General features: G+C 37.3%; 1 protein-coding gene across 1 annotated transcript; it reads left to right on the top strand.

Annotated features, from left to right (window-relative positions):
* Window positions 1-1,094: 1,094 nt before the first annotated feature.
* Window positions 1,095-14,732, top strand: LOC121629919 (nuclear body protein SP140-like). Its single transcript, XM_041969846.1, has 16 exons — window positions 1,095-1,498; window positions 3,897-4,071; window positions 5,577-5,786; window positions 8,024-8,143; window positions 8,417-8,550; window positions 8,651-8,695; window positions 8,779-8,818; window positions 9,374-9,463; window positions 9,576-9,668; window positions 9,808-9,947; window positions 11,295-11,363; window positions 11,576-11,709; window positions 12,545-12,662; window positions 12,747-12,821; window positions 12,980-13,123; window positions 13,249-14,732. Exons 1-16 carry the CDS (start codon window positions 1,355-1,357, stop codon window positions 13,345-13,347), a joined length of 1,830 nt encoding a protein of 609 aa, XP_041825780.1. The 5' UTR covers window positions 1,095-1,354; the 3' UTR covers window positions 13,348-14,732.
* The last annotated feature ends 142 nt before the right edge of the window (window positions 14,733-14,874 follow it).

The following is a 14,874-nucleotide window of genomic DNA, read 5'->3' as shown; positions in this document are numbered from 1 at the left end:
CCTGAGACAGCCTTCTTTATCATTCTGTTCAGGTTCTTTGAGTCACCAACTCTGGTGCTGTGGCATCAATGAATGATGAAAAAAGCTAAAATGCACTCTCCACAACAAACCTACAGAAGTTATGCAACATCTTCTATAATCATACAGAAGCACCATTAAGTTTCATGGATGGAGTATTTGGAATTTTTCAGGTAATAGGGGTGACTCTACAATTTAAAATGTCTTTCTTACGAGTAAGATTCCAATTTTAAAGACTTTGTATAGTAAAGATTATACATAATAAGCAAAAAAACAACATATGCCCACACCAAAAGGGTGTCAGCAATGGTACATTAAAAAGCCAGCAATATTGAATAATGTGGCTGGGTGAGGTAGACATGATTTGAGTTATTTTAGATGCAGCCAGGTGACGCATTTGCTATAAAATAATAAGTGTATTTTTATAGTTATGTCATGATGAGTGGTACCTGCAGATGTCAATAAATATAGGGTAAAAAAGTATTAAAATTCTAAAATATAGTGGCATTTTAGAAGAAAGTATCTCTGTATGCTGTAACTTTCTTTTCTTCTCTTTTCTCATCAATTGTTCATCTGATATACTTCAAATGAGTACTTTAATACTTTGAGTTGAGGAGATGCTGTCACCCAACAGTCTGGCCATCACAATTTTACCAAAGTCAAGTTTAAGCTCAGATACAAATTTTTGCCTTTTTTTTTTCTTCCAACACATGAAATTCAACTAAAGTGCAAAATAAAATGTGAAAAATCTGTCCAGGACAGCATGTACATACTTTATATTTCTATGTTGTATCCGCTGTATATAACTTATCGATATGTCTTATACAGTAGTGAACATTAAAGAAAAAAAGAAGAAAATCAAGCCCCAGTCACATTTTCTGCAACACTCTAATAGACTGTCTATAAAAGTACAAACTGTGTGAAATATCATGAATCATAGACCTAATTTAAACTCAGTCCTCTAGAAACGTTTCTTTTTTAAAAGAAATATTTTTATGATAATTAAATCTCTGCTCCCAAACCATCTCAGCAAAATAAAGCTTTAGTTTTGCTTTAGCGCTTTGTGTGGTTTTTGCAGTTGTGGGCAGGCCACAAAAAGTTTCACTTTCCAAACGTCACCCCAGAGCGACAATATTTCCGGGCAGTTGCACAAAACAAGAGGATTTTTATGAGTGAATAGGGAGTTTGGGGATTGATGCACGGTGAAATAGCAGCGTGGGGGGGCTTATAGGCAGTTTGTAAATGTCAGTATAAAGTACCTTTATCTTTGATCTGTTTCAAGCTGGTACTTCAGCAAAATAAAGCATTTGAGGAATCTGCGCACCGCAGTCCAGAGATGGATCCGCTGGATTTCCTAGAGCCCGAGGAACTGCTCCAGTTTTTCCACTGTCATAAAACCGAGATGTCCTGCATGGAGAACCCTCGCACCTTCCTCAGCCAGCTCAAGGATTACAACCTGATCACAGAGGACAGATACAAGGTAAGATGCCGTGTCGTCGCACCCTTTCCCGCGCACGCGAGCCTATTTGATTACAGAATGCCGATGTGAGGGCGGTAATGTGAGGCAGCTCCTCACACTGAACAAAGCAGCTTTTATACTGTGTATTCTACGATAGAAGTAGGTCATGCAAGCCAATGCTTACATAAGCTACAAATACAAATATTACAATGTTAATACATGTAATGTTAACTGACCTTCACTTGGGTAAACATCAGATGTCCAAGGGTCAGTAAATGCAGCATGTAATTTACTTCTCTAGTTTGTTTTGCATCATCTCCCCATGTTGTATATCATAATGGAGAATTCAGACAGCATCATCTCACCAGTCATCCGGTGATAATATCTGTCATAAAACCTCCACTGTTGTGTGAGTTCATGCTTCTAATGAACTAGTTCAAAGTTCAGTTCATTCAGTTTAAAATGAATAGTTCACATTTATAGTTCACCATTTCAATTCTTAACAAGTTCAAAGTTCATTTCAGTTCAGTTGTTTTAAGTTAGAACTGAGAATGAAAGACAGAACTTGAGAAACCTGTAACTAACCATCTAACCACTGTGCACGTTCATAACAGCCAGTGGGTTGATATCCACTTGCTTGCGTGTGACGCGGTGAGTAAAGAAAAACTCTGCTGCAACATCATACAGCACTCTGTAAGAAAAAGGTGGTCAAGTGCGGTTTCTCAGCTTCGGGACACTACTGGGCAGCTACAGCTTCATAGATTAGCATACATACAAACAAGTGAAGAACGTGGAGTTTTAAAGTTGGAAAGTTGCATAGTTTATCTTTAAGATGCTATGGAGCTTGGTGATTCAGAGCTTTACATGTGACTGAAAGAGTTTTTAATTCTACTTTGATTTCAAGAGTGAGCTGGTGACAAAAAGCCAAACTGGTCAATTTTTCTCTCCTTTCAATTTTGATGCTTGTTGCTTGACAAGGAGACGCCACAGCTTTGTATATTACAGAGTATTAGTGCTACATTTCTTTGTCACCATATTAGCAACATCAGAACAACATCACTACATAAAATTATGTTATTCTATCACAACAACATCGTTATATCTCTCAAAGAGTTTGTAAGTGGTTGAATTAATAAATGAGCAGGGAGCACTTGCATTTATTCCATTATTATCCTTCAGTTGATGATGATTCACTCCTCACTCTAAGCCGCTTAGCCGCTGATGGATCAACTGGTTTTGCCAGCCTTGTTGTTGAAGAAAAATGTTTACAACATTTTCTCTTTATAAAGTCTGTAATAATTTTGCATGCTGGAATCATTAAAGAGGCATGTTGGTTCTTGCCTGCGTTCAACCAAATTCTGCCTAGTTGCGTAGTCACAAATTTCCTTTACCAACTGCTCCAAAAATGTTTAGCATGCTAGACATGCAGTGTCTGCAATGTGATGGCAAGCCTACAAAAAGTTCACATAAAGTTTGATTGCCCCCAATCTGGAGTATCTTCTGAAAATGAGTCTGTGACATAATAAATCTTATTTAAATCTGTGTAGTGTGAACTGGACACTAGTAACAATTCTAAATAATAATAATAATAAAAAAAAATTTAAAAACAAAGAAATGAAAACATATTAATGGGCTGAGCTGAAATAACAAACTTTAGAAGATTATTTGTTTGTTTGCTACCTATTTTACATTACACACAGCTGGTCATTTTTATTGTCAAAATATTAAATAGTTGTATTATTCTAGCTGAAAATGGGCTTTGCTGGTCAATGAATTAATATCATCCATCCATCTAGTTTCTATACCGCTTAATCTAATTCAAGGTCGCTGAGGAGCTGGAGCCCATCCCAGCAGTTACTAGGCAAGAAGCAGGGTACACCATAGACAGGTCATCAGTCTGTGGCAGGGCCGACACACAGAGACAAACAACCACTCACACTGACTCATAGGGAGAATTTAGAGCAGTTCTACTCAATTCGGTCCTATAAGGGATGCTGCAGGTTTTCAATGTCTTCCTGCTCCAACACACCTGACTCCAATTAATGAGTCATTATGCAGAACGTCATAGGCTGTTGGATCCATTTAATTTTAGTCAGGTATGTTGGAGCAGAGACACAACGAAAAGTTGCAGGACTGCAGCCCTTGTAGGACCGAATTGAGTAGCCTTGATTTAGAATGACCAGTTAACCTAACATGCATGTCTTTGGACCGTTGGAGGAAATCGACATACCTGGAAAGAATTCACACATACGGGGGAGAACATGCAGACTCCACACAGAAAGGACCATGTTTGAGCTGTTTCTGTTGCTCTTTTCCCTCTATTTTACATTGTAAATTGACCGGCTGCAATAATTCAACCCACCACCAGCAGTTCTAATGTTGGTCATGTTTCATTTTTTTCCTGCTTTTGTGTGTCCAGAAGGTGAGTCGTATGAAGAGTAAAGAAAACATGAAGAAAGCTGTTTATGAAATCCTGGACTGGCTGGAAAGAGAGCAATCACAGCACATCGATGTGTTTTGGAAGTGCGTCTTTAAGGACATTATCTTGACCCAGTACCCCACCCTGAAAATGATGCGCAACAGCCTCTTGGATGGTGAGACATTTTATTGGTATCAATATAATACTGACTGTAATACTACTCTCTATTTTTTAGTGTATAAAATTACAGTAAAGACAATTAAATTTTGTCTTGAAATTTATCAAACTCAGCTTCATGCACTCATATTCATTTGCACATTCAGGTATAAATAAAAGATGAAAAGTCCTAATCCTCTTGTTGGATTAGAACATGATAAGAAAGACTAAGCGATCACTATGATTTAATAGAATAATGGGCAGAGGTTTTAGGCACCTGAAGTACACACAATACAGCGAAAACTTATTAAAATACTTTTTTTATTTATCATGTCATCTGTATTATCTGATAAATGCCTTAAAATGACTTGCTTTTAAATTTGTGACTTTTACTAAAAAAAAAAAAAAACGTATAAAAATGAATATGTATGTTTTAAATGTAAAGTTATTTCTTGGACCCATACAACAGAACAAACCTAGGTAGGAATGTTGTTTGTGCTTTTCATTTAAAACAAATTAATGCAGTCGTCAGAGCTAGCTGCTTTCAACTTAGAACCCTCTCAAAGTTCCTCTCATTTTATGATTTTTGACAAAGTGATCCATCTTTCAACTCGTCAAGACTTCTGTAACGATCTTTATTCTGGTTTGAGTTAGTCTCTGCTGTCTTACCTGCAGCTTGTTGAAAATGTGGCTGCTGGACACTAGCTGGGACATGTAATCATAACCATCCATCCATTGTTTGTGCCCATTTATTCCAATGCAGGGTCACAGGGGTGCTGAAGGGCTATCCCAGCAGCTATAAGGCAAGAAGCAGGATACACCCTTTGACTAGTCGCTAGTCCATTGCAGGGCTGACACAGAGAAACAACCAACCATTCACACTCATTCCTTGAGAGAATTTAGTAATCTAAATATGACCATAACCGACCAATTTTAGCTTCTCTGCATTGACTACCAGTCTGTTTTAGAGTGGGTATATTAGTCTTATTGTTTTTAAGTGGGTCATCACAAAAACAATTTAAATAGTTTCTCAATTCCAACAAAAATAGATCATATCGTTGGCAATTGGTTGAACTTTGTTTTGGAAAAAAAAACCATATTGGATATTGGTTAAAATGCAATATTGAGCATCCCTGATGTATTATGTAACTGAGTAGTGTTTTGGTGTGACATAGCACCAGTTCCTTTCAGCTCAGTTCTTCAAGGTATTTGGCTGACTGCTCCTCGTTCCTCAGATAACCTGGACATCCTTTTCCTCTTGCTATTGTTCTAAACAGTTCTAAACGACAGAAAGTAATGGAAGTTAGCTCATTAGCTAGCTAACTGCTAGCTAAAAGTTAAATAAAGCATCCAATTTTTTTTCAAATAGAATAGTATAAATCAGACTTAAGTTAAATAGCAAATGAGTCACCCCCCACCCCCACTGGTTCAGTTAGTTCAATAGCATCTAACATAACTTATTTTTTAGTTCTGTTTGTGTTGCATTTGCTCATTTCTGTATGCCTCATTGTGATGTATTGGCAGGGTCTTTCCAGTTTGACACACCACTGCCTGAGAGGGTGGAAAAGGAAGAGCGAGACAAAAAGGAAAGGCTGAGCCCTTCAGAGAACAAGGAGAAACAAGCCAAGTCAGAGAAAAAAAAGAGGAAACTCAGGAGTGATGATGATGAGCAGCCTGGTCCATCAGCCCAGCTTACTCCAGGTCAGAGGAGAAAGTCCAAGAAATTATCTTTTTGTAAGTCTCTTGTCTTCTGCTGTCCTTGGGCTTTACTGTTGTCGGTATGACTGTATGTCCAGAAATTTCACTCTCCAGCCAGCTGTTTCCTGCTGCTTATAAGCAAAGGTTCAGAATCTGTCGTTTTTAGTTGTCATTCCCATTTATTGTGTCTGGAAAAGTGAAATACATAGTTTTAGCCTTGCATGAATTTCTCTCTTCTGGGCTTCTTTTGCAAACCGGGGGTGTTTAGGACAGATTTGTTACTTCATTTGTTACATGATTTCCCAACAATTTTAGACACACTTTGGTGGTGGGCAGCCATCCTCTGCTTCACATCCACCGTGATGTCAGACCGCTTCTTTTTAACTTCTGCTTGTGTGCGCTTCTCTGACCCCACAGCATTGACAGCCTCACACACACTCTCCCACTCACTCCTCTTGCATTTGCTGCTTATCCCAGAGGAAAGTGTGTCAAAAAGCACATTTTTATAGGCTCAATATTAAGTCATAAAGATTTTACAGTTGTAAATGAATGTTTGCACATAATCATAATCAAGCTTGTGACCCTGTAAAAACAACCTGCCTGAAAAGTTCTTTGCAAATGTGCAAAAAATGGATTTGCATGGTTGTAAAAATAACTTTTTTAAGAAAAGTTCTTTTGTGAAAACCCTATTCACAGATGCAAAGCATTAGGGTTGCGAATTTTGTCCATATCTTTGCACTTCGATCTGATTGGATGGTGACAAATCAAACTATCCAATCAGAGAACAGACAGCTTTCCCGTTCTTCCGCACTACGGTATGCTCTTAAAGATGAGTAGATCAATTTTAAAGATGGGTGTTGGTGCGGCCAGAGTGGTTTATTAAATTAAACTAGGTGCGACAATATCAGACAAAATGAATGTGATTAAGTCTGTAACATTATCAGACAAAATTATATGATTCAGTTCAAGTGTGGAGCTGCAAAATGAAGGTGATAAACTGTTGCCTCGCTTCTTTATTTCTCTTTTTTTTCCATTTGGGAGCGCCCTGCCGATGTCTCTGCCGATGTAGACACCCCTCACACATAGTGAACCTTATAAAGTAACTTAAAGGACACATACAGGAGACATGTTGCTCAGAACTGTGTGTGTTGTGTCCACTCTGCTCCTGCTGCGGAGAGGAGGCGCCATTCTTCTGTCTGGGACACTCACACAACACAACAGAAATGACAGATATTGCACTCTTAACATATTATTCAGTCTGAGACTCAGCAGCAGGTGCTTCGGACTGTCTTTCTCTCTGCAAACCACAACCACCCGGTTGCTCTCCTCCAGCTGGTCTCCATGCGCCGCAGTAACTATTTCAACTGTGCTTGGATTCCAGGGTAACAGAAATACTTCTGCCTTTGTCCATGTTGAAACTCTACTCCCCTTCAAGACTCTGCAGCGGTGCGGGAAGCCACCTGCTCTCTGATTACATAGCTTAGTTTGTCACCATCCAATGAGATAGAAGTGCAAAGATATGGACATAATTCGCAAGCGCAACTTCAGAGTCTCGCGCACAGTTTTGTGCTTTGCATCTGTGAACAGGGTTTTCACAAACAAACTTTTCTTTTTTTCCCCCCACAAGTTCAATTTTTTTTTTTTACTACCATGCAAATCCTTTTCTTGCATATTTGCAAAGAAATTTTCAGGCAGATTGTTTTTACAGGGTAACAGACTTGATTTACAGATGCAAACTCAGAAATTATGTGCAAACATTCATTAACTAATGTAAAATCTTTATGAGCCCATCCATTTTTTCATGCCTCCACTTCGCTTTCCACGAAGTCGTTTTTTTCCCCATCGTCACACCCATTCTCTTGTAATTTTCTGACCGTGAAGAGAGGGGAATCTCAGGTACGGGCTCATTTAAATATGATTTGTATATTTAAATTGGGGCATGGACAGAGAGGAGTCGTGTACTCCCAACACGTGCGTTCAGTTTCACGTTTATTGGGATGTACTAAGGAAACATTCATACATCTGGATATTTTTGTGCATTTGACATTTTCTGGATTTTTCTGTTCCCAGTTCTTTTACTTAAACCAGATCGCTACTTGTTTTGCAACCTTTGTCTATCCGCTTCAAAGTGCTGTCACACTGTCAGTTACCGGTCTCTGTTTCAGTTTATTTGGTATAAATGTCTAGTTTCTTGCTGGAAAACAAAAACCGGAAATTGATTGCGCAAAATGTTTCTCAATCATTTAAACTGGAACTTGGCCTTTTTTTTCCAGCTAGTCCTTTGAAGAAGGGAGAGAAAGGTGACATTTGGACATGGCCCCTCTATAAGTCCCAGCTACCTGTCAAATGTGGAGATGCCAAGGGAACACTTCAACGAGACAGACTGGCTAAAGGTTAGACAGGCAAAGTAAAAACTGATGTAAAAGTAAACTATTTTCTGTGTAATTATGCATTTTCTTGGCAGTCTGGGTTAATGATCTTTATTCATAATTACTGAAGCAAAATACTTCACTATATAAATAAACAGAAAGAGCAGTAATGCCCTGTGTAATTTACTTAAAAAAATGCATGATTCACAGGAGAAACTTTCCCTTTATAATTTATCTTTTATTTTCTTTATTTGTGTGTATAAAATAAGTATTGGATGGTTCCATCCTCTGTTTTAGGAGAAAAATGCATTGTGGTTGACAAAAAGTGGTTTACTCCTGCTGAATTTGAGAGGCTTGGAGGGAAGGGGAGCTGCAGGAACTGGAAGTTGTCCATTCGATGTCAGGGCACCCTCCTGGGGAAACTTATCAAGGTTTGGTTAATAGTGATTTTTGAAAATGTGCAATACCTTGACGTTTATCTTTACCATGTTCACCCAAAGTTATGTATTTTGTTTGTTTAATTCCTTGAAGGACGGTCACTTGAAAACTGCATGCTACAAAAGAAAAAGAAAACAGGTAAGGCCAAACTGGTGAAAATATATATAGATTGTTTAGTTTAGCTCTGGTTTTAATTCATGCTTTCTTTTTTTGCCTGTTAGACCAAGCAACCTCCTCCTTCCTCCAACTGTTCAACCACAGGTTTGTTATATTAGTCCAAAACACTGAGTTTTTATATTTCTTTCTTTCTTGCTTTGGAAAGAGACTGCAGCTCCAGATGTGCATGTTGAACATCATAAAATATTAAAACAATAACATCCAATGTTGTCCCAGAAGGCAAGCTGCCATAGTAGATCATTTTAATCAATCACTCTTTCTTTCAGATATGAATCTGCATTTCTTTAATGGGTTTTAAATTCTTATATCTGAGAATATTAAAATAATGAAATATTAATATATTATTATATATTAATATGTTGATAATACACAGAATATATTTTTTATTTTATACTGGATGATAAAATCAAAACTTCCTCTAAGGATTGATTGATTTTTGTACAATTTTTGAAAGTTTCCTACATCCTACATTGTTTTTCAGTTGCCAAGAAAACAATGGACAAAAACTGAATAAACAAAGTTTAATTAGTCAGACATTATATATATATATTTTTTTTTTTTTTTCTGATTTTTCACATCTCCATGCTTGTTGTTATCTTCTTATCTGCTTATTTTATTTCCTAAATTTCTCCAATTTAGAGTCTACTGAAGAGGAAGATGAAGAAGAGGAAAGAAGCCTGGAAGAGCTGGAAGACCAGTCTTCGTCAGGCAAAGAAGAAGAAAGCACAGGTGTGACAGTCGCTGCTCACGACAGAAGTTCTTATAATTCTAATTATAGAAGGTATAATAATGCAACGGCCAGGATTTTGTATTGTATTTACACATCTATTGTCTCACACAGAGGAAGAGGAGACAGAGCAACAGGGTAACCAGCGGTTCAAAGTGACATGCGGAGCTTTATCTGGGACTTTGCACCAAAAACGATTTGCATCAGGTAACTATATCACACGCTGAAAAAACATCCTGTTTCATTCTCTGCAACAGATTTTCATAAGAGATGTGTGACTCAAGTAAACAGTGTGACATGTAGAATTTAGAGAAATGTCTTTCTCTGATTTTGTGTCCCCCACTAGGGACACAAGGAAAGAGCATTCGTACCGAGACTGCCTGGATGAGCCCGGTCGAGTTCCTAAAAGCAGCATTAAGTCAGCCAGATGTTTCCTGGAGGAGAAACATCATACATGATGGAAAACCAGTCAGCAATCTTATAGAGGTAACAGTGATCAGAGCAGGGTCACACACACACATACACACACACACGTGTTGTCATCACAAACCACTGATTCTTTAATTCTCATTTTTATTCATTTTCATTCTGTTTCATTAGAAATAATAGAGTTCCACAGGTTGCAGTCATGCATGTTGAATTTTTGTTTCCGCTTGTGCTGTCGATTCAGTCATGTTTTATATCAGTTGCTTTTGCTTTTTACACTAAATCTGTACCTATTTTGTTCATATTTCTCTTTTACTATCTCAGTTTATCCTGTTTTTATGTTATTTTAACATCTAGCTAAAAAGCAGCTGTTGAAAATTAGCCTTTTGACTAATTCCTAAAAATGTGAATATAGGCAGCAAGCAATGGTCTGCAAATCTCATAAGACAGACAACAGAGCATAGAAAATAAATCAGGTGCAACACGTCTCAAAAAAGTTGGGACTTTGCCATGTGTCTGTAAACATCTGGGATCTGAGGAGACCAGTTGCTTGATCTCTGGAGAGGAATGCTGTCCCATTATTGTATGATGCAGGATTCTTTGCAAGATATTTTGCACCAAATGATCAGAACTAGGGAAAGCTGGTCATGCTGTTGTAATACATGCATTAAGTGTTTACAATTTGTTACAATCCTGGGATTGTTTCTAATCCCACGCAGTAATTTCCATGCCTGATATGCTGCCTGAGGGCCCAAAGATCACGGTCAACCACTGCTGATTTTCAGCTGTCTCGCACAGAGATGTCTCCAGATTCTTGGAAGCTTTAGAGGAAATTATGTTGCATAGATGGTGGAATATACAAAGTCTTTGCAAGTCTACATTAAGGAATACTAGTCTAAAAATGCTCCACATTTCATATATGCAATGTTTTGTAGATTACTGTACCAGGCTTCACTCCTGAGAGACTCTGCCTCTCTGAAGTGCTCTTTTTAAACCCAACACCATGTTTCCAGTGACCTAATTAGTTACACTACCCTTTTTTTTAAACTGAGGTGCTGAAATAACACTGAAATACATTTTTCTTTGATACTGATAGAAATGCGTTATTCCTGGAAAAAATAAACACACTACAGAATGGACTATAACTAGTACTAATACTAAATAGGGTTTGGCTTTGAATTATTTTGTGACTTTGTCACTTTAATGAATTAAGACACAGGAATTAACAAGTAAGTACACTCAGGTCTGAAAAGCCACAGCATGAATGATGCTGTTTCATCAAACTGTGTCTTGGCTCTAAAACTGAATGTAGATGGGGAGTTCATGAGAGAGCTTCAGGGTGTTTTAAGCCCAAAGTACTAAATTATTAAACAAAGACGAAGACACTGTTAATCTTTGTTTTATCAGGCAAACATCCTGCGGATCCACTCCCCGCTGTGCGACTGCAGTCTGTGCAAACCAGACCAGGAAGACCTGGTAAGCCTTTGATCACTCAGGTTCATGCGGGTAGCATATCTTCATCCTGTACTTGTCTCTGTTTTAGAAGTAAAAGTGGAGCATTAGCTCTTGAATATGATATTTAAATAGTACAAAGAGCTCACAGTGAGCTTTTATCTGAACCTGAGTTTTCATAAAAAGCTAGACTGTATATGAACAGAGCTGCTGTTTTGTGACGTTTGCCTTTGCAGGCGAATCAGAAAAATGATGATGAGTGTTGCATTTGTAAAAGTGAAGAAGAGGGAGAGCTGGTAGTATGTGATTGCTGTCCATGCTCCTTCCATCCATGCTGCCACCTGCCTTACGTAGAAGACAGCACTTTAAGGTGAGATTTGCAGCAACAGGACATTACTAAGACTTCTTTTCAAACCTGTAGGACTCTATTAACTCTGCAATTAACACAAAATACATTCTCCTGCATGACTCCTTAACAGCTCAAAATCTGAAAATCTTTCTCTGCTTTTTGTGAAATTAATCTTTTACTTTATTAAAATGTAGAAAAATAAAAAAAAATAAAGAATATAATGATTTGCAAATCTCAGAAATCTATATTTTGTTCCCAGTAGATCATAAACAAATTTAGGCCAGACAATGTGTCTTTCCCTGCCATCAAATTCAGAATGAGCTAATATTTTCCATTAAAAGGGGAACTGTCTCAGTTTAACATCTGATTATTTCAGAGGTGGCACTAGTTTGCAAATCTGGTCTGAATCAGTTTGTGATTACACACATTTCCATTAAATTTTGTTTGCTTGTTTTTTATGTGATACAAGACATGTTATTAACTACATTAATCATAGTAATAGTGGCTGGTGATGTTTGTTTTGAATCTCCTGAGCACCGCCCACAGAAAGGCAAGACCAGACCGGCTGTATGTTCAGGAGTAAGAGTAAAAGAATTAATCTTGATTACTAGCTCAGTGGCTTGTTCACAGCTGCTGATTGTTCAGACAAATAGTTTAAACTCACCTGAAACATAAATGTGTAAATAAGAAACTATTATTATCTTAAAAAAAATCATAAATGCATGTTAATGGTTACATAATGTGTCATGTTACACACCTCATTGTTATAAGTCACATTAGAAAAGCTAATCAAAACAAAAATGGAGAGGGGTCTACGTTCTTTATTGATTGCTGTGTGTTTCATGGGTACGAACAGGGACAACAGACAATGGATCTGCACATTCTGTATTTTTAAAGAAAATCAAGCGTACCGCTACAAGGATGAGCAGGAGACAGAAGCTGTCATGTTCCTCTCAATAGCTCAACACATGCTGGTTAGCATTTATCTCTTTCCCACTTTGTCCATCTGTCTCTCTGTCACACTGCTGTCCTTCATCTGTCTTGTCTTATATCAACAGGAATGCCAGTATCTCCTCATGTATCTGTTCAGCACTGCTGAGGAGCAAATATTTGCCACATACCCCAGGTTTTATGTAAGTCTCTTTCTATTCATGTTGGTCCATTTGTGATAAATAATGCTACTTCTCTAATTAAAAGAAAACTAAGTCAGCTAAATATGAATTCTACTGGAGGAGGAATATTATCAGCAGGCTTGAAATAAATGCACTTTGTTTGTGTTTGATGCTAACAGTCAGAAAACCGTCCTAGCTTTATGACATCTCCCAGCTGGCTGGGCAGTGTAACAGACAAACTCCAAGGGCATCATTACCAGACTGTAGGTCAGTTTGTCTCCGACATCCGGTTCATTTTCACCAACTGTGCAACAAACAGTCAGGTAAGGAGCATGCATGGTTGGGTTTTTAAATAGTTTTCATATGTGGTACTCAAAGTGTAAAATAACTGAAGTTAGGAGTTGTTTTTTTAATAAGTAATATCTTGACAGTCTATCATCTCTTGCAGGATGATCCTGAATTACTTTCTGTGGGCGACCATCTAAAGAAGCTGTTTGACGGAGAATTTAAAAAGGCCTTCAACATCTGCAGCTCAGCTGCTGACTGATGGGCAGCGTTAAGTTCTTTAATTACTCACATTGAGGGAGAACTCTAAAACTAAGCACATATAGATGTTCTCTCTAACGTGGGCGGAGTTTCTAATTCAAAATAACCCAAAGACTTAACTGTTAATCAAAAGGAGGTTCTGACCCGTATTAAATCAAACTCTTCCAAGTCAACGTAAAATGTTTTTACAATGTACTATTTGCATATTACTGTGTTTTAAAGTTAACATTTAAACTGAAAATGAATAACAGCGTAGTTAAATGTACAATACCTGCACAAGTCCTAAACCACGCCTCACTTCAGAGGAGCCAGATTTCATTTTCTCATCAATATTTTTCAAGTGATCTTTAGCAGTTGTTTTCCAGGCTTTCTGAAAGTTTTTTTTTTTTTTTTGTATATTCAGGCAAATACTGAGCATGTCATTATAGGATTATACTCATCATATGAGTATAGGTGAAATACTGCTGGACTGGTGGTGGTGATTCTGTTCAAAGTTTGTCCTTCAAACATGATTCCATGTTATTCTTTTGCTGGATATTACTTTTCCAAAGATATCAATGATCTTGCTGTTTTCCCAAGTTTTCCATATATCAGACTGGATCTGCATAACTGTGACTCAGCTTATCAGAAGAAGGATACAATAGGTAGCCGTTGTGCATGTAATGATGAAAAGCAAGAAGGAATTTCAAAATATCCCTTTAAGTCAGACAGGCTGTTGTCAACAAGTGGAAGTGGAAATTGTGGATTTCTTTTTAACTTGAATAGGAGGATGGTAATAACTCACAATCAGGTGTATTCAGGATTACAGAAAGATTCCAAGAGTATCAATGAGGTAATGTTTAACCTTTTCCCATTTTAAGGATTTCTATTTTCATGTGTAATGTGTTGACATGTTGTGTCAGTTAATGACCTATATGGAAGTCATATAATTGAGAGAAATATAGAATATATAAATGTGTCTGGATCCAGTCCAACAGTTTTACATGAAAGCAAGTAAATTTTACTAAAGTACATCAGGAATGTCTTGTTTGTTTCTTTGTTGTTGTTTTTTTAAACAAAAGGTTTACATAGAAAACGCCCAGAAATAAAAAAAAAATGCACATGACAGTCAGGATTTTTATTCATGTTTACAAAAAAAAACATTTTTATAAGCTATAATGAAGTAATGTCTTTTATAGTATTTGATTCTATTATGATCATGCAAATGTTTCCACATTTTTTGCCTGTAACACTTATTCATTCTCAGTCTCACTCTCTGATCTGTTGAATGAGGATGTCTGTTTCCAAAATAAAGACAAAAAAAATCCTCACAGTAGCATGTCTTTAACTGGCATTACACCTTTAAAGTACTCTCCAGATTTATAGACAGAACGGATTCCTAACCCTTTGCTGCAACACAGTGTTTCTGATCGTCTTTTAGACACAGTAGCATAAATATGATTCCTGTTGATGTGGAAACGAATCAAAATACTTTCATTTTGAATCTTTGTTTACTAAGCACGTGCTGTGCGGCCAGCTGACGTCACTG

Source organism: Melanotaenia boesemani, chromosome 2 (assembly GCF_017639745.1).
Source record: "Melanotaenia boesemani isolate fMelBoe1 chromosome 2, fMelBoe1.pri, whole genome shotgun sequence".
Classification (NCBI taxonomy): Eukaryota; Metazoa; Chordata; class Actinopteri; order Atheriniformes; family Melanotaeniidae; genus Melanotaenia; species Melanotaenia boesemani.
This window is presented reverse-complemented; position numbering and strand designations above follow the sequence as displayed.

Bases quoted from the DNA above. Each gene is read 5' to 3' on its own strand.
- LOC121629919 (XM_041969846.1), top strand. From the start codon at position 1,355: ATGGATCCGCTGGATTTCCTAGAGCCCGAGGAACTGCTCCAGTTTTTC. The intron at 4,072-5,576 runs GTGAGACATTTT...ATGTATTGGCAG, and splicing joins GCGCAACAGCCTCTTGGATG to GGTCTTTCCAGTTTGACACA. The intron at 11,710-12,544 runs GTGAGATTTGCA...GGGTACGAACAG, and splicing joins GTAGAAGACAGCACTTTAAG to GGACAACAGACAATGGATCT.